Source organism: Poromitra crassiceps (assembly GCF_964638095.1).
Source record: "Poromitra crassiceps genome assembly, chromosome: 17".
Taxonomy (NCBI): domain Eukaryota; kingdom Metazoa; phylum Chordata; class Actinopteri; order Beryciformes; family Melamphaidae; genus Poromitra; species Poromitra crassiceps.
The window spans coordinates 28144322-28163758 of record NC_139635.1 but is presented as its reverse complement, the minus strand read 5'-3'; the positions used below and the strand labels follow the sequence as shown (position 1 = coordinate 28163758).

Below are 19437 nucleotides of genomic sequence, written 5' to 3'. Positions count from 1 at the left end.
TATATTTAAGATAGGGTCTTGGAAGCATACAGTAGTTGATTTTTGTTTCTATTGGTGGTTTCCCTTGTGATGATCACTGAATGGTCATAGCCACCTTTTTTTAATCAATATGCCAATGGTTAATATAATAATAATAAACTAGCTGATTGTTTCTTATTTTTGTTTTGTTGTAGCTATACAAATATACTGTACAAATATGGTCATACATTTCATTAGTAGTGTTAAAAGTCTTAGTAGTAGTTGTAGTAGTAGTAGTATTAATAGGTACGGTATATCTAACTTAAATTACTGTTTTCCAGGTGCAATACCATTATGATCCATGGCCAGGAGCTTCCTCTGGATGACACCTGGAAAGATGCTTTCCAGAACGCCTACATGGAGCTGGGAGGACTGGGAGAGAGAGTGCTGGGTACGTTTGCTGACACCAGCTATCATCACACATCACATCAGAGACTGGTTACCGTGTTTCCTTTTTATTATTTCCTCAGTAAACAGGGTCGTTTTGCCAAATGTCCCTCTAGCAGTGTAGAGTGAATGCTGTTATTATCAAAAAGTATATGAAGAACAACGACCTGCACCACAACCTCAATTGGGACCAAAACAGACCGAGATGGGGCCAAAACTTAAATGCTCTGCCAAGCGCCATTGTCACATAAAAATTCCAAAGACATCATGGAATTTATTATGACGAAAAATATCCCCAACATTTGGATAGGTATTTGTTCTCTATGGTGTGAATTTAAAGTAAGGATTATCAACTGGTGACTCAGGTATTGCCAAACTCTAGCCTACATCTAAACTTTCTAAATGAATATGATTTGTGCATGAAATGACAGATATCTTTCTAAAATACTACATACCCATTACACATCAACAAAACAATCATTACCTGAAGTTCAGCTTTCATTATCTCTGAAAATATATAGAGCAATCTGTGAAAATGTCAGCAAATTTTTTATCTGGTGTCTTTCCAAAAGTGCCATGGGTTGTAATTATGTGCTATCATCTTTTTTGTTAGATAGGTATTGTTATATGATTTATATGAAACTCACTGGTACTCTGAATGGATTGGGTGTTTCAAAAAAGTTTTCTTCACGGGTTATTCGCAGGTTATTCATGGGTTATTAATCAGAAGCATTTTATTTTATAATTCCTCCACGGGAATTTCAACAGATGAATATTTAAATGGTTGTGGTTCATCAATTAATTAAAGAGGCGGTCTCAATTTGTATTTCAGATCAGCCTCGTCTAAATCTACATTTAAAATCCAAATGAATTTGCATGCACTCCAAGGTAAATTACCACTGCTGCTGAAGACATCCTTGTATTTTCCAAAGGCTTATCCTTCATATCCACATATCTTCAACATATTTGCTGTAAACAGCAACAACAAAAGTACACTGAGGCCTCCTTATGGCCCACTGGAAGGTACTGAAAAATGGATCCTTATTTTAAAGAGGACAACCGCACATTTTTGAAATGTTATTGTCTTGTTTTAATGGGTTTCTTGGGACTTATGAAAACGACTGCCTGGTAAATCTGTAAAACACGACATTAGAGTTACGCTACGTATACTCCTCAGATGCTATTTGAATCAATGAAGAATGATCACCTCACCCAAAGGCGTACATTTGGGGGGGAGACAGGGGGACATGTCGAAGACTAATCCCCCCGCTCGCATCCCTTAAATTTTTGCCTCAATGCATATCCTGTGTTTTGTCATTGGCTTTGGTCACACGCAACAACACCCTTTCCCCTTTAACAAAATGCAGCGCCTCTCCTTGTTGTTGAATGTCTATAAATGCATTCATAGCAAATTAGACTGCAATGTTTGGATGAATGTTTCCCTATCAGATGAAGGATTGAGTTTAGTGAGGGGAAAATACCATCCGGTCACATGAACTCACATTTGTGTTTCGTCCTGAGACCGTCTGGCCTCTGCCCCGGGGCGGGCTACTTCAGATTCCACAAGGCGGACAGGCCAATCAGGGACCTGCCTCGTAGTTGACATCGTAACCGGCCAATCAGGAACGCCACTGGAAAAACAGTAATGGCTGCCTCCATGGCTCCCCCGCTGAATGTCGAGTTAAACAGCCATAAGTGCCGTTATTGCAGAAATAGACTCAATAACAATTAAACAAGAACAGGAGTATGCAACAGCGGGTTCCTCGGCGGAAAAGTTCTTCCGAGTGGATTTGGATCGGACTGGATCCGACGCTGATTGGCTAAAGGACTGAAGCAGAATGTGAGTTCACAGATCCGGACGGTTTTAACCAGGCTAGGAAAATAGAGTTGCATTACCAATACGACCAAATGAAAGCTACGGCACCTTGACCTCACTCATCCCTCTTCTGCTGCAGGCTTCTGCCACGTGAACATGTCGTCGTCCCAGTTCCCGCGAGGATTCACCTTCGACTGTGAAGACATGAACTTCCCCACCGACCAGCTCTGCTTCCTGGGGCTCATCTCCATGATCGATCCTCCGCGCGCCGCTGTGCCCGACGCGGTGGGGAAATGCCGCTCTGCTGGCATCAAGGTAATTGGTTCCACAGATTCAGCCCTGGGTGTAGTTCCCTTATTCACCCCTGGGTGTCGTTCCCAGATTCACCCCAGGGTGTAGTTCCCTTTGCTGGAGCTTTGCTCATCTGTTTTAAATAGGCATGGCGGAAGGATACAGGCATCAGCAGCTTTGATAGTTGTTCACAGGTCATATAATGTAAGTCTCCCAGGGTCCATCTGAGGTTGAGAGTGAGAGGATACAGCATTCATAACATACAACAGTTAATTCAGGCCTTTACCCAAAGAGCCAAACACATTGTTGCCAAATTGGCAACATTGTCACTAAACGACCTTTCGGATGACCTGGCAACTTTATCTCTCAAGCGACTAGGGTAATCCTTGCTAATTTATGGATTATCAGTTGGACAGCACGGCGGCTCAGTGGTTAACCTCACAGCAAAAGGGTCCTGGGTTCGAGCCCCGGTCCATCCCCAGGTCCTTTCTGTGTGGAGTTTGCATGTTATCCGGCGTGTTTCCGCCAGGTGCCCGTGACCAAGGCACTGGCAAAAGAACTGGAGTTGGTCCCCGAGCACTGCACTGCGCCTGTCCACTTCTCCTATGTTCTAAGTAGGTACCTAATATAGGAGGGGGCAAATGCAGAGGATACATTTCCCCATGGGGATAATAAATTATACAAATAAAAAAAACATCCTCTCAAAGCACCTCTCTTGGGTGTAGCAAATATATTCATATGCAAATTAGCGTACTTCTAGCGACCTTCTGAGCAGCCAGTATAATTTCCTACTTTTGGCAACACTGGCCATACAGTGGCAATGACCACATACTTTGGACCCCAAACGCTCTGGCACACCTTGTGGTACACTTCTCTGGTGCACTGCAGGCACACGATTTGAAGCATTTGCATCACTGAGATGGATAATTGATATGTTATCTAGAAACTAGCTGCCTTGATGGGCTGTCAGCCTATGGTGGGTGCTAAGCTAACACTAGCTGCCTTGATGAGCTGTCAGCCTATGGTGGGTGCTAAGCTAACACTAGCTGCCTTGATGAGCTGTCAGCCTATGGTGGGTGCTAAGCTAACACTAGCTGCCTTGATCAGCTGTCAGCCTATGGTGGGTGCTAAGCTAACACTAGCTGCCTTGATGGGCTGTCAGCCTATGGTGGGTGCTAAGCTAACACTAGCTGCCTTGATGGGCTGTCAGCCTATAGAGACACTGCATGTAATAGGCCACGGCCACGCCCATCACGGGGGAAGAGCTCCGTTCATTTCCACACACCAGCGTCATTTTCCTTGAATTAAACATAGCTAAAAGCTGTTGTGTGGTGGGCTGCTGCAGAAAACAAATGTAAAAAAATCGCCAGTTAAAGTTTATTTGTACTCCTGAGCAAAACAATGAAGCCATTGAGAATTGGCGAGAAGAAAAATGTGGATCTAGCTGTCAAGAAGTAAGTTGGAGTGTTCATCTTCCATATATACGATCTTTTGGTGCAACACGCAACCATCCACGTGACATAGGAGAACGCCAGGATTGGACAGGAGTTTGTGTTTTCCCCCGTCTTGGGCGTGGTTTCTGAATGATGACGCGTTACGCAGTGTCTCTATGGTGGGTGCTAAGCTAACACTAGCTGCCTTGATGAGCTGTCAGCCTATGGTGGGTGCTAAGCTAACACTAGCTGCCTTGATGAGCTGTCAGCCTATGGTGGGTGCTAAGCTAACACTAGCTGCCTTGATGAGCTGTCAGCCTATGGTGGGTGCTAAGCTAACACTAGCTGCCTTGATGAGCTGTCAGCCTATGGTGGGTGCTAAGCTAACACTAGCTGCCTTGATGGGCTGTCAGCCTATGGTAGGTGCTAAGCTAACACTAGCTGCCTTGATGAGCTGTCAGCCTATGGTGGGTGCTAAGCTAACACTAGCTGCCTTGATGAGCTGTCAGCCTATGGTGCTAAGCTAACACTAGCTGCCTTGATGGGCTGTCAGCCTATGGTGGGTGCTAAGCTAACACTAGCTGCCTTGATGAGCTGTCAGCCTATGGTGGGTGCTAAGCTAACACTAGCTGCCTTGATGGGCTGTCAGCCTATGGTGGGTGCTAAGCGAACACTAGCTGCCTTGATGAGCTGTCAGCCTATGGTGGGTGCTAAGCTAACACTAGCTGCCTTGATGGGCTGTCAGCCTATGGTGGATGCTAAGCTAACACTAGCTGCCTTGATGGGCTGTCAGCCTATGGTGGGTGCTAAGCGAACACTAGCTGCCTTGATGAGCTGTCAGCCTATGGTGGGTGCTAAGCTAACACTAGCTGCCTTGATGGGCTGTCAGCCTATGGTGGGTGCTAAGCTAACACTAGCTGACTTGATGAGCTGTCAGCCTATGGTGGGTGCTAAGCTAACACTAGCTGCCTTGATGAGCTGTCAGCCTATGGTGGGTGCTAAGCTAACACTTGCTGCCTTGATGAGCTGTCAGCCTATGGTGGGTGCTAAGCTAACACTTGCTGCCTTGATGAGCTGTCAGCCTATGGTGGATGCTAAGCTAACACTAGCTGCCTTGATGGGCTGTCAGCCTATGGTGGGTGCTAAGCGAACACTAGCTGCCTTGATGAGCTGTCAGCCTATGGTGGGTGCTAAGCTAACACTAGCTGCCTTGATGGGCTGTCAGCCTATGGTGGGTGCTAAGCTAACACTAGCTGACTTGATGAGCTGTCAGCCTATGGTGGGTGCTAAGCTAACACTAGCTGCCTTGATGAGCTGTCAGCCTATGGTGGGTGCTAAGCTAACACTTGCTGCCTTGATGAGCTGTCAGCCTATGGTTGGTGCTAACATCATTATCTTCTCTTTTTTTGCACTGCGGCTCCAGAAACCACAAAGAACAGCTGTGCTGGTCTCTGTTCACGCTCCCAAAATCGAGCCAAATTGGGAACAACGCATCAAGGCAATCTGATTCTCCACTGGCGGCCTTGAGTGTGCGTATGTCCATTCGGGGCGGCTTTGAAAAGGCGTGTGTCGGGTGCTTGTGGTGCGTTTGTGACATTAGCGTCACGCTCTCCACCCATGGAGCTACGCAGGGCCGTTGTCTTTACGACTTCTCGGCCTCGGGACGACACGTGCCGTGAGACGTGTCGTATGGATGAGACGCAGGTTACTGTCATAATGCTCTGTGATTTATGGGCCTTTTATTCTCTCCCTGGTCAGGTGATCATGGTAACCGGGGACCACCCAATCACGGCCAAGGCCATCGCTAAGGGCGTGGGCATCATCTCCGAGGGCAACGAGACGGTAGAGGACATCGCCGAGAGACTGAACATTCCCCTCAGCCAAGTCAACCCCAGGTGTGTGACTGTGTGTGTGCTTGAATATGTGGGGTGCAACAACGCATCTATGGTAATAATAGTAATCATCATTTTATTTTTAGAGCACTTTTCTAAAAGCAATGTTTACAAAGTGCTTTACAATGTAAAGTTTACATACAGTAAAACCCAAAGAAACAGTGTTGTAAAAGTACCACAATTACCGTAAATTCCGGACTATAAGGCGCACCGGTCTATAAGCCGCACCTTCAAAGTTGACTATTTTTTTCTTATATAAGCCGCACCGGTCTATAAGCCGCGGGTGTTTTGATGTTTAATTACCATATGTAAGGCTTCGTGCACAGAGGGGATTGTCGGGAAAGAGATGGCTGTTTGGGGAAGCTCCCATTTATTAACATTTCAACAAAACAAAAGTCAGGTCACTAATCCCCAGACAAAATCACACATTGTGAGATGCTTAAAAATCACCATCGGCGGGAGCAGATGCTGTGCAGCCAAGAACACAAGTGAAATTCGTTCTCTCGTGACCTGTGGTTCTCAACGTGATGGACGATTCACCTTTCTTGTTAACAGTCCTAGTGAGAGGCAGGTCGAACGTCAAAGGCACTTCATCCATATTTATGATCTGCTCCGGTCCGATGGAATATTCCTTGATCTTTCTTTGTGTGAATTCGCCGAAGTTTGTAATTTTCTCCTGGTAGTCGGGAGGGAGTTGCTGACACAGTCGTCCGCGCCCTGACGGACAGTCCCTTTCGTCTCGGGTTTGTGCATGATCCTTTGCTGCTGCTGCTGTTGTTGTTCCTGTCTCGCTACTGTCTCAGACATGGCTTTCAGGCTCAATCGCCGCCATCGTCGTAACACAGCCAGTTCTCCATCTTTTGAAGCATGATGTTAGATTACAACGAGCTAGTTGTGTGGCTTAGCCTTCCAAAATGTTGCTGTTAGTTTTTTAGAATGTAATACATAGAATTGGGAATGTTACATTCAATTTGATTCAGACTGTCTTTCAGGCTCAATCGCTGCCTTTTTCCCCCCGGAGCGAGGGAGGAGGGAGGGTGTTTTACCGTAGTGGCTGAGAGAGAGTAGTGGCACAGTGCTCCAATCAGGTCGCGAGGCACATTTTTTGCAACATCATCCAATCAGGGTCTCGCTCTCATAATGTCTGTCTTGCTCTCGTTCTGCCTCATACCAACATCCATAGATTTTGGAGGTTCCCGAGTGGCCGTTTGCTGGAAAAATCCATAGATAAGCCGCACCGTTATATAAGCCGCAGGGGGCAAAAAAGGCCAAAAAACGGGAAAAAAGCCGCGGCTTATAGTCCGGAATTTACGGTAAATAAATAAAATATAAAGTTGAACTGGACAGAAAGGAAGAACAATTACAAAAGGAAAGATAAAATGGAGATACAAGCATATAAAAGACTGTCAGTATGTATGGCAGTATGTGCGTGCATGGATGTGTGTGTGTGTGTGTGTGTGTGTGTGTGTGTGTGCGTGCGTGGCGTGCGTGGCATGCGTGCGCGGCTACACGCGTGCACTGTGCGTGTGTGGAGTTTGTGTGCTTGAGACAGAGTGAGCATGATTGAGTGTGTTTTGAAAGAGTGTGTTTTTGTGCATGAGAGAGTGTGACAGTAATGATGATGGCGTGATTGCAGATTACCTGAACGTCGTGAGTGACTGAGAAAAAACTGAAACCAAGAAGCTAGCTCGTAGCTCCATTTTGTGAAGTCAATGCAGTAACTTAAACCTGCATTATTTCGAATGGCCTGCAGGGGGCGACTCCACTCGATGCAAAAAGAAGTCGTTACATGGAACTGAATGGGAAAATGACCGTACTTCTGACTTGATTTATGGCCCCAGTAAACACTTCCTTATTATGACCTCAAATGCCAGTTTCAAGTCTTCTTCAATACAGTATGATGTGTATCCTTTTTATTATAAGGGAGCAAGTGGGCAATATCTGTCTGCTGTCTGTCTGTTTCAATTTTTGTCCCACTGATGATGTCACAATGTCTATGACATCAGTGACATCATTGACAAAAATAATCTTGACATCACTGATGATGTCATAGGCATTGTGACATCATCACTGATTTCATAGGCATTGTGACATCATCAGTGAAAGTGATGTCAATTACACTCCAGATTCCAGAAACCAGCTCACTGTGTGTCTCGAGTCCACTCACCGTCCTCTCAGAGACACAGTTCCATAGTTTATACTGTTGTTGTTGTTACTACTACTCCAGCATCATGGCTAAGGTCAGCAGCTGTCTGCGACGGGTCTTCACCGCCTTCAACGTCTTTTCCGCGGTGATCGGAGGACTCATCATCGCTCTGGCTCTGCTGTGTCAGGTCATGTACAACACACACGGAGGAGAGTTTGAAGGCCGCTACACCAACCTCCTGATTCTCTACATCCTCGGGGCCGTCACCATGGTGATCGCCATCCTGGGAGCCTTCGGAGCACACAAGGAGAACAGGGTGTCTCTGATCGTGTTCCTGGTCTGCATGGTGATTGGAAGCCTGTTGATGCTGAGAGTCGGCGTTCCCATGGCCATCGTTCGCCCTGAGTTGGAGGGTATGTTGAAGGACAGGTTCCAGAAGGCTCTGCCCCTGGATCAGCAGTCAGAAGATATCAAGAGCATCGCTGACAACCTGCAAAGCAGCCTGCACTGCTGCGGCCTGTTCAGCTACAGAGACTGGGAGAACAACATCCCCAACTCATGCCTGTGTCGCCCCGACGAGGAGGAGGGACTGTGCCAGATAATTCAGAACCTTACCATGTTCCAGGAGGAGTCAGTCTACGTTCAGCCCTGCTTCCCCATCATCATGAGCTCCGTGTCCCTGGGGGCGGATGTGGTCCTGGGCGTGGTCTTCACGCAGGCCGTCCTGGCGCTGCTGGGTGTGGCTCTGTCCTCGCTCATCATCCACCAGCTCAGAGTCCCGTCCCGGGCGGCTGTGATTGTCCAAGTGCCGGCCATCTTCTCCCCTCATCCGCCCAAATACCAGGAGCTCTACAACGCTCCAGAGTACTGAGAGCCACCACCAGGGGTCTCATTCATCAATATGTGCCTGGTAGTAGGTAGGATCAATTTTACACAAACATCCGCCATGGTTACAAGGCCACACCCCGCCCCCCCTTCGGCAAATCGGACCACGCCTCCATCCTACTCATACCCAGGTATCAACAAAAACTCAAAAAACAGCCCCCAGCATTCCGAACCGCCCACTGCTGGTCAGACCAATCAGACGACATCCTGAGGGATTGCTTTGACCAAGTAATATGGGAGGAGTTCAAGGCTGCAGGAGACCTGGGCGAATATGCAGAGACGGTGTCATGCTTCATAAAAAAATGCACCGAGGATATAGTCCCAACAAAGAGAATCAAAATAATGCCAAATCAGAAGCTCTGGGTCAACAGTGATGTCCGGGCTGCCCTTCACGCCCGGACCACCGCCTTCAGTTCTGGTACAACAGAACAATACAAGCAGGCACAATATGCCCTCCGAACCGCAATAAAAAAAAGCACAGAGAGACTATGGAAAGCAGCTGGAGTCTAAATTAGACACTAACAACCCCAGACACCTGTGTAGTGGACTCCATGCTGCCACAGACTTGAAAGGGGTGAAACGGCGGAACCCCAGCACATCACCCACCCTGCCTGACGAACTCAACGCGTTCTACGCTAGGTTCGACCCCTCTGCCAGAGCGCCCACCTCCCCAACCCACCCCCCCACCACCCCATCACCCCTCCCCCTCCCCCTCCGCTCGCCCTCACCCCCCATCACCCCACAACCCCTCCTCCTCTCCCCTCCCTCTCCCCCCCTCTCTCCCCCCCACCACCCGTCCTCCCCTCACCCCCCACTGCCCCACAACCTACCCTCCACTCCTATCTAACCCAGTGCCCTCCTCCCTCACCCACCCCTCAGTGCCCACCCACAAACCCCCCACCTACCCCCCACTCCTATCTAACCCAGTGTCCTCCACCCTATCCTCCCCCACCTCCCCTCCACTCTCACCTAACCACTAACCCCCCTCACCTTCCCCCCACTCCTTTCCTCCCCCACCTCCCCTCCACTCCCACCTAACCACCAACCCCCCCTCCCACTCCCACTCACACCCTCCCCGCCCCCACCCACAACCACAACCCCCACCTCCCCTCCCCATAGATCCGGACCGCCCCCTCACCATCACCGAGGATGAAGTCCGCCGGTCATTCTTGCGTATCAATCCACGCAAGGCGGCCGGCCCGGACGGCATCCCTGGGCGTGTCCTCAAGGCCTGCGCACACCAGCTGGCAGGCGTATTCACAGACATTTTTAACCAGTCCCTCTCCCTCCGACAAGTTCCCTCCTGCTTCAAAACAGCAACAATCATCCCCATTCCCAAACAGCAGAAAGTGACCAGCCTCAACGACTGGTGCCCAATAGCCCTCACGCCCATAGCCAGCAAATGCTTCGAAAAGCTGGTTATATCACAAATCCGCCCCACACTCCCCCCGGACCACAACCCGCTACAATTCGTATACCGCCCCAACAGGAGCACAGCGGATGCAGTAGCACACGTGCTCCACACCGCCTTCTCCCACCTGGAGGGGAAGGACACCTATGTGAGAATGCTGTTCGTGGACTACAGCTCAGCATTCAACACCATAGTACCCTCCAGGCTGGTAAGCAAGCTCAAGGATCTGGGACTAAGCACAGCAATGTGTGACTGGATCCTGGACTTTCTAACAGACCGCCCGCCGCCAGGTGGTGAGAGTGGGCAGGGCAACCTCACCTCCTCCCCACTGACCATCAGCATAGGAGCGCCACAGGGGTGCGTCTCCAGACCCTTCTGGTATGACCTCTACACCCACGACTGCGTGGCGACTCAAACTTCGAACACCATCGTGAAGTTTGCAGACGACACAGCGGTCGTGGGGCGGATCTCCAGGAGCGACGAGACAGCCTACAGAAAGGAGGTGGAGGCCCTGGAACAATGGTGCCAGGACAACCACCTGTCTCTGAACGTCTCCAAGACAAAGGAGATCATTGTAGACTACAGAAGGGGGGGGGGGGGGCGCACACCCCCCAATCACCATCAACGGCACAGTGGTGGAAAGGGTGGACAGCTTCAAGTACCTGGGAGTCAATATCAGGAGACACATTACCACTCTCACATGAAGAAATCAATCAACCTTTAATTGTTTGGATATTTGTTGGTATATCAATTGTATAGGCCTGTTTAAGTTGTATTACTGTCATTTGAATTTGTTGACTTTGCCTTGGCAATATGTACTTTTGTATTTCATGCCAATAAAATACTTTTCTAAAAACTTTTCTAAAAGCAATGTTTACAAAGTGCTTTACAATGTAAAGTTTACATACAGTAAAACCCAAAGAAACAGTGTTGTAAAAGTACCACAATTAAATAAATAAAATAAAGTTGAACTGGACAGAAAGGAAGAACAATTACAAAAGGAAAGATAAAATGGAGATACAAGCATATAAAAGACTGTCAGTATGTATGGCAGTATGTGCGTGCATGGATGTGTGCGTGTGTGTGTGTGTCTGCGTGTGTGTGTGTGTGTGTGTGTGTGTGTGCGTGGCATGCGTGGCATGCGTGCGCGGCTGCACGCGTGCACTGTGCGTGTGTGGAGTTTGTGTGCTTGAGACAGAGTGAGCATGATTGAGTGTGTTTTGAAAGAGTGTGTTTTTGTGCATGAGAGAGTGTGACAGTAATGATGATGGCGTGATTGCAGATTACCTGAACGTCGTGAGTGACTGAGAAAAAACTGAAACCAAGAAGCTAGCTCGTAGCTCCATTTTGTGAAGTCAATGCGGTAACTTAAACCTGCATTATTTCGAATGGCCTGCAGGGGGCGACTCCACTCGATGCAAAAAGAAGTCGTTACATGGAACTGAATGGGAAAATGACCGTACTTCTGACTTGATTTATGGCCCCAGTAAACACTTCCTTATTATGACCTCAAATGCCAGTTTCAAGTCTTCTTCAATACAGTATGATGTGTATCCTTTTTATTATAAGGGAGCAAGTGGGCAATATCTGTCTGCTGTCTGTCTGTTTCAATTTTTGTCCCACTGATGATGTCACAATGTCTATGACATCAGTGACATCATTGACAAAAATAATCTTGACATCACTGATGATGTCATAGGCATTGTGACATCATCACTGATTTCATAGGCATTGTGACATCATCAGTGAAAGTGATGTCAATTACACTCCAGATTCCAGAAACCAGCTCACTGTGCGTCTGGAGTCCACTCACCGTCCTCTCAGAGACACAGTTCCATAGTTTATACTGTTGTTGTTGTTACTACTACTCCAGCATCATGGCTAAGGTCAGCAGCTGTCTGCGACGGGTCTTCACCGCCTTCAACGTCTTTTCCGCGGTGATCGGAGGACTCATCATCGCTCTGGCTCTGCTGTGTCAGGTCATGTACAACACACACGGAGGAGAGTTTGAAGGCCGCTACACCAACCTCCTGATTCTCTACATCCTCGGGGCCGTCACCATGGTGATCGCCATCCTGGGAGCCTTCGGAGCACACAAGGAGAACAAGGTGTCTCTGATCGTGTTCCTGGTCTGCATGGTGATTGGAAGCCTGTTGATGCTGAGAGTCGGCGTTCCCATGGCCATCGTTCGCCCTGAGTTGGAGGGTATGTTGAAGGACAGGTTCCAGAAGGCTCTGCCCCTGGATCAGCAGTCAGAAGATATCAAGAGCATCGCTGACAACCTGCAAAGCAGCCTGCACTGCTGCGGCCTGTTCAGCTACAGAGACTGGGAGAACAACATCCCCAACTCATGCCTGTGTCGCCCCGACGAGGAGGAGGGACTGTGCCAGATAATTCAGAACCTTACCATGTTCCAGGAGGAGTCAGTCTACGTTCAGCCCTGCTTCCCCATCATCATGAGCTCCGTGTCCCTGGGGGCGGATGTGGTCCTGGGCGTGGTCTTCACGCAGGCCGTCCTGGCGCTGCTGGGTGTGGCTCTGTCCTCGCTCATCATCCACCAGCTCAGAGTCCCGTCCCGGGCGGCTGTGCTTGTCCAAGTGCCGGCCATCTTCTCCCCTCATCCGCCCAAATACCAGGAGCTCTACAACGCTCCAGAGTACTGAGAGCCACCACCAGGGGTCTCATTCATCAATATGTGCCTGGTAGTAGGTAGGATCAATTTTACACAAACATCCGCCATGGTTACAAGGCCACACCCCGCCCCCCCTTCGGCAAATCGGACCACGCCTCCATCCTACTCATACCCAGGTATCAACAAAAACTCAAAAAACAGCCCCCAGCATTCCGAACCGCCCACTGCTCGTCAGACCAATCAGACGACATCCTGAGGGATTGCTTTGACCAAGTAATATGGGAGGAGTTCAAGGCTGCAGGAGACCTGGGCGAATATGCAGAGACGGTGTCATGCTTCATAAAAAAATGCACCGAGGATATAGTCCCAACAAAGAGAATCAAAATAATGCCAAATCAGAAGCTCTGGGTCAACAGTGATGTCCGGGCTGCCCTTCACGCCCGGACCACCGCCTTCAGTTCTGGTACACCAGAACAATACAAGCAGGCACAATATGCCCTCCGAACCGCAATAAAAAAAGCACAGAGAGACTGGAAAGCAGCTGGAGTCTAAATTAGACACTAACAACCCCAGACACCTGTGTAGTGGACTCCATGCTGCCACAGACTTGAAAGGGGTGAAACGGCAGAACCCCAGCACGTCACCCACCCTGCCTGACGAACTCAACGCGTTCTACGCTAGGTTCGACCCCTCTGCCAGAGCGCCCACCTCCCCAACCCACCCCCCCACCACCCCATCACCCCTCCCCCTCCCCCTCCGCTCGCCCTCACCCCCCATCACCCCACAACCCCTCCTCTCCCCTCCCTCTCCCCCCCTCTCTCCCCCCCACCACCCCTCCTCCCCTCACCCCCCACTGCCCCACAACCTACCCTCCACTCCTATCTAACCCAGTGCCCTCCTCCCTCACCCACCCCTCAGTGCCCACCCACAAACCCCCCACCTACCCCCCACTCCTATCTAACCCAGTGTCCTCCACCCTATCCTCCCCCACCTCCCCTCCACTCTCACCTAACCACTAACCCCCCTCACCTTCCCCCCACTCCTTTCCTCCCCCACCTCCCCTCCACTCCCACCTAACCACCAACCCCCCCTCCCACTCCCACTCACACCCTCCCCGCCCCCACCCACAACCACAACCCCCACCTCCCCTCCCCATAGATCCGGACCGCCCCCTCACCATCACCGAGGATGAAGTCCGCCGGTCATTCTTGCGTATCAATCCACGCAAGGCGGCCGGCCCGGACGGCATCCCTGGGCGTGTCCTCAAGGCCTGCGCACACCAGCTGGCAGGCGTATTCACAGACATTTTTAACCAGTCCCTCTCCCTCCGACAAGTTCCCTCCTGCTTCAAAACAGCAACAATCATCCCCATTCCCAAACAGCAGAAAGTGACCAGCCTCAACGACTGGTGCCCAATAGCCCTCACGCCCATAGCCAGCAAATGCTTCGAAAAGCTGGTTATATCACAAATCCGCCCCACACTCCCCCCGGACCACAACCCGCTACAATTCGTATACCGCCCCAACAGGAGCACAGCGGATGCAGTAGCACACGTGCTCCACACCGCCTTCTCCCACCTGGAGGGGAAGGACACCTATGTGAGAATGCTGTTCGTGGACTACAGCTCAGCATTCAACACCATAGTACCCTCCAGGCTGGTAAGCAAACTCAAGGATCTGGGACTAAGCACAGCAATGTGTGACTGGATCCTGGACTTTCTAACAGACCGCCCGCCGCCAGGTGGTGAGAGTGGGCAGGGCAACCTCACCTCCTCCCCACTGACCATCAGCATAGGAGCGCCACAGGGGTGCGTCTCCAGACCCTTCTGGTATGACCTCTACACCCACGACTGCGTGGCGACTCAAACTTCGAACACCATCGTGAAGTTTGCAGACGACACAGCGGTCGTGGGGCGGATCTCCAGGAGCGACGAGACAGCCTACAGAAAGGAGGTGGAGGCCCTGGAACAATGGTGCCAGGACAACCACCTGTCTCTGAACGTCTCCAAGACAAAGGAGATCATTGTAGACTACAGAAGGGGGGGGGGGGGGCGCACACCCCCCAATCACCATCAACGGCACAGTGGTGGAAAGGGTGGACAGCTTCAAGTACCTGGGAGTCAATATCAGGAGACACATTACCACTCTCACATGAAGAAATCAATCAACCTTTAATTGTTTGGATATTTGTTGGTATATCAATTGTATAGGCCTGTTTAAGTTGTATTACTGTCATTTGAATTTGTTGACTTTGCCTTGGCAATATGTACTTTTGTATTTCATGAATCATGCCAATAAAATACTTTTCTAAAAACTTTTCTAAAAGCAATGTTTACAAAGTGCTTTACAATGTAAAGTTTACATACAGTAAAACCCAAAGAAACAGTGTTGTAAAAGTACCACAATTAAATAAATAAAATAAAGTTGAACTGGACAGAAAGGAAGAACAATTACAAAAGGAAAGATAAAATGGAGATACAAGCATATAAAAGACTGTCAGTATGTATGGCAGTATGTGCGTGCATGGATGTGTGCGTGTGTGTGTGTGTCTGCGTGTGTGTGTGTGTGTGTGTGTGTGTGTGTGTGTGTGTGCGTGGCGTGCGTGGCATGCGTGCGCGGCTGCACGCGTGCACTGTGCGTGTGTGGAGTTTGTGTGCTTGAGACAGAGTGAGCATGATTGAGTGTGTTTTGAAAGAGTGTGTTTTTGTGCATGAGAGAGTGTGACAGTAATGATGATGGCGTGATTGCAGATTACCTGAACGTCGTGAGTGACTGAGAAAAAACTGAAACCAAGAAGCTAGCTCGTAGCTCCATTTTGTGAAGTCAATGCGGTAACTTAAACCTGCATTATTTCGAATGGCCTGCAGGGGGCGACTCCACTCGATGCAAAAATAAGTCGTTACATGGAACTGAATGGGAAAATGACCGTACTTCTGACTTGATTTATGGCCCCAGTAAACACTTCCTTATTATGACCTCAAATGCCAGTTTCAAGTCTTCTTCAATACAGTATGATGTGTATCCTTTTTATTATAAGGGAGCAAGTGGGCAATGTCTGTCTGCTGTCTGTCTGTTTAAATTTTTGTCCCACTGATGATGTCACAATGTCTATGACATCAGTGACATCATTGACAAAAATAATCTTGACATCACTGATGATGTCATAGGCATTGTGACATCACTGATTTCATAGGCATTGTGACATCATCAGTGATAGTGATGTCAACTCCATTCCAGAAACCAGCTCACTGTGCGTCTCGAGTCCACTCACCGTCCTCTCAGACACACAGTTCCATAGTTTATACTGTTGTTGTTGTTACTACTACTCCAGCATCATGGCTAAGGTCAGCAGCTGTCTGCGACGGGTCTTCACCGCCTTCAACGTCTTTTTCGCGGTGATCGGAGGACTCATCATCGCTCTGGCTCTGCTGTGTCAGGTCATGTACAACACACACGGAGGAGAGTTTGAAGGCCGCTACACCAACCTCCTGATTCTCTACATCCTCGGGGCCGTCACCATGGTGATCGCCATCCTGGGAGCCTTCGGAGCCCACAAGGAGAACAAGGTGTCTCTGATCGTGTTCCTGGTCTGCATGGTGATTGGAAGCCTGTTGATGCTGAGAGTCGGCGTTCCCATGGCCATCGTTCGCCCTGAGTTGGAGGGTATGTTGAAGGACAGGTTCCAGAAGGCTCTGCCCCTGGATCAGCAGTCAGAAGATATCAAGAGCATCGCTGACAACCTGCAAAGCAGCCTGCACTGCTGCGGCCTGTTCAGCTACACAGACTGGGAGAACAACATCCCCAACTCATGCCTGTGTCGCCCCGACGAGGAGGAGGGACTGTGCCAGATAATTCAGAACCTTACCATGTTCCAGGAGGAGTCAGTCTACGTTCAGCCCTGCTTCCCCATCATCATGAGCTCCGTGTCCCTGGGGGCGGATGTGGTCCTGGGCGTGGTCTTCACGCAGGCCGTCCTGGCGCTGCTGGGTGTGGCTCTGTCCTCGTTCATCATCCACCAGCTCAGAGTCCCGTCCCGGGCGGCTGTGCTTGTCCAAGTGCCGGCCATCTTCTCCCCTCATCCGCCCAAATACCAGGAGCTCTACAACGCTCCAGAGTACTGAGAGCCACCACCAGGGGTCTCATTCATCAATATGTGCCTGGTAGTAGGTAGGATCAATTTTACACAAACATCCGCCATGGTTACAAGGCCACACCCCGCCCCCCCTTCGGCAAATCGGACCACGCCTCCATCCTACTCATACCCAGGTATCAACAAAAACTCAAAAAACAGCCCCCAGCATTCCGAACCGCCCACTGCTGGTCAGACCAATCAGACGACATCCTGAGGGATTGCTTTGACCAAGTAATATGGGAGGAGTTCAAGGCTGCAGGAGACCTGGGCGAATATGCAGAGACGGTGTCATGCTTCATAAAAAAATGCACCGAGGATATAGTCCCAACAAAGAGAATCAAAATAATGCCAAATCAGAAGCTCTGGGTCAACAGTGATGTCCGGGCTGCCCTTCACGCCCGGACCACCGCCTTCAGTTCTGGTACACCAGAACAATACAAGCAGGCACAATATGCCCTCCGAACCGCAATAAAAAAAAGCACAGAGAGACTATGGAAAGCAGCTGGAGTCTAAATTAGACACTAACAACCCCAGACACCTGTGTAGTGGACTCCATGCTGCCACAGACTTGAAAGGGGTGAAACGGCGGAACCCCAGCACGTCACCCACCCTGCCTGACGAACTCAACGCGTTCTACGCTAGGTTCGACCCCTCTGCCAGAGCGCCCACCTCCCCAACCCACCCCCCCACCACCCCATCACCCCTCCCCCTCCCCCTCCGCTCGCCCTCACCCCCCATCACCCCACAACCCCTCCTCCTCTCCCCTCCCTCTCCCCCCCTCTCTCCCCGCCACCACCCGTCCTCCCCTCACCCCCCACTGCCCCACAACCTACCCTCCACTCCTATCTAACCCAGTGCCCTCCTCCCTCACCCACCCCTCAGTGCCCACCCACAAACCCCCCACCTACCCCCCACTCCTATCTAACCCAGTGTCCTCCACCCTATCCTCCCCCACCTCCCCTCCACTCTCACCTAACCACTAACCCCCCTCACCTTCCCCCCACTCCTTTCCTCCCCCACCTCCCCTCCACTCCCACCTAACCACCAACCCCCCCTCCCACTCCCACTCACACCCTCCCCACCCCCACCCACAACCACAACCCCCACCTCCCCTCCCCATAGATCCGGACCGCCCCCTCACCATCACTGAGGATGAAGTCCGCCGGTCATTCTTGCGTATCAATCCACGCAAGGCGGCCGGCCCGGACGGCATCCCTGGGCGTGTCCTCAAGGCCTGCGCACACCAGCTGGCAGGCGTATTCACAGACATTTTTAACCAGTCCCTCTCCCTCCGAGAAGTTCCCTCCTGCTTCAAAACAGCAACAATCATCCCCATTCCCAAACAGCAGAAAGTGACCAGCCTCAACGACTGGTGCCCAATAGCCCTCACGCCCATAGCCAGCAAATGCTTCGAAAAGCTGGTTATATCACAAATCCGCCCCACACTCCCCCCGGACCACAACCCGCTACAATTCGTATACCGCCCCAACAGGAGCACAGCGGATGCAGTAGCACACGTGCTCCACACCGCCTTCTCCCACCTGGAGGGGAAGGACACCTATGTGAGAATGCTGTTCGTGGACTACAGCTCAGCATTCAACACCATAGTACCCTCCAGGCTGGTAAGCAAACTCAAGGATCTGGGACTAAGCACAGCAATGTGTGACTGGATCCTGGACTTTCTAACAGACCGCCCGCCGCCAGGTGGTGAGAGTGGGCAGGGCAACCTCACCTCCTCCCCACTGACCATCAGCATAGGAGCGCCACAGGGGTGCGTCTCCAGACCCTTCTGGTATGACCTCTACACCCACGACTGCGTGGCGACTCAAACTTCGAACACCATCGTGAAGTTTGCAGACGACACAGCGGTCGTGGGGCGGATCTCCAGGAGCGACGAGACAGCCTACAGAAAGGAGGTGGAGGCCCTGGAACAATGGTGCCAGGACAACCACCTGTCTCTGAACGTCTCCAAGACAAAGGAGATCATTGTAGACTACAGAAGGGGGGGGGGGGGGCGCACACCCCCCAATCACCATCAACGGCACAGTGGTGGAAAGGGTGGACAGCTTCAAGTACCTGGGAGTCAACATCAGGAGACACATTACCACTCTCACATGAAGAAATCAATCAACCTTTAATTGTTTGGATATTTGTTGGTATATCAATTGTATAGGCCTGTTTAAGTTGTATTACTGTCATTTGAATTTGTTGACTTTGCCTTGGCAATATGTACTTTTGTATTTCATGCCAATAAAATACTTTTCTAAAAACTTTTCTAAAAGCAATGTTTACAAAGTGCTTTACAATGTAAAGTTTACATACAGTAAAACCCAAAGAAACAGTGTTGTAAAAGTACCACAATTAAATAAATAAAATAAAGTTGAACTGGACAGAA

General features: G+C 50.2%; 4 protein-coding genes across 4 annotated transcripts in view; all 4 read left to right on the top strand.

The window, feature by feature from the left end:
* atp1a2a (ATPase Na+/K+ transporting subunit alpha 2a) overlaps nucleotides 1-19437 on the top strand; it is a gene marked incomplete at its 3' end in the record, with an annotated part of 72935 nt that overhangs the window by 17070 nt on the left and 36428 nt on the right. The window contains 3 exon segments of the mRNA XM_083653884.1: nucleotides 300-409; nucleotides 2361-2536; nucleotides 5704-5840. Of these exon segments, the coding sequence (XP_083510010.1) occupies nucleotides 300-409; nucleotides 2361-2536; nucleotides 5704-5840 (423 nt within the window).
* On the top strand, nucleotides 8048-8888 carry LOC310791849 (tetraspanin-8-like). Its single transcript, XM_083653521.1, has one exon. It carries the CDS (start codon nucleotides 8069-8071, stop codon nucleotides 8852-8854), a length of 786 nt encoding a protein of 261 aa, XP_083509647.1. The 5' UTR covers nucleotides 8048-8068; the 3' UTR covers nucleotides 8855-8888.
* LOC310792040 (tetraspanin-8-like) lies at nucleotides 12133-12976 on the top strand. Its single transcript, XM_083653721.1, has one exon. The coding sequence runs from the start codon at nucleotides 12157-12159 to the stop codon at nucleotides 12940-12942; it is 786 nt and encodes a 261-aa protein (XP_083509847.1). The 5' UTR covers nucleotides 12133-12156; the 3' UTR covers nucleotides 12943-12976.
* LOC310791874 (tetraspanin-8-like) lies at nucleotides 16149-17065 on the top strand. Its single transcript, XM_083653549.1, has one exon. It carries the CDS (start codon nucleotides 16246-16248, stop codon nucleotides 17029-17031), a length of 786 nt encoding a protein of 261 aa, XP_083509675.1. The 5' UTR covers nucleotides 16149-16245; the 3' UTR covers nucleotides 17032-17065.

Bases quoted from the DNA above. Each gene is read 5' to 3' on its own strand.
- LOC310791849 (XM_083653521.1), top strand. From the start codon at position 8,069: ATGGCTAAGGTCAGCAGCTGTCTGCGACGGGTCTTCACCGCCTTCAAC.
- LOC310792040 (XM_083653721.1), top strand. From the start codon at position 12,157: ATGGCTAAGGTCAGCAGCTGTCTGCGACGGGTCTTCACCGCCTTCAAC.
- LOC310791874 (XM_083653549.1), top strand. From the start codon at position 16,246: ATGGCTAAGGTCAGCAGCTGTCTGCGACGGGTCTTCACCGCCTTCAAC.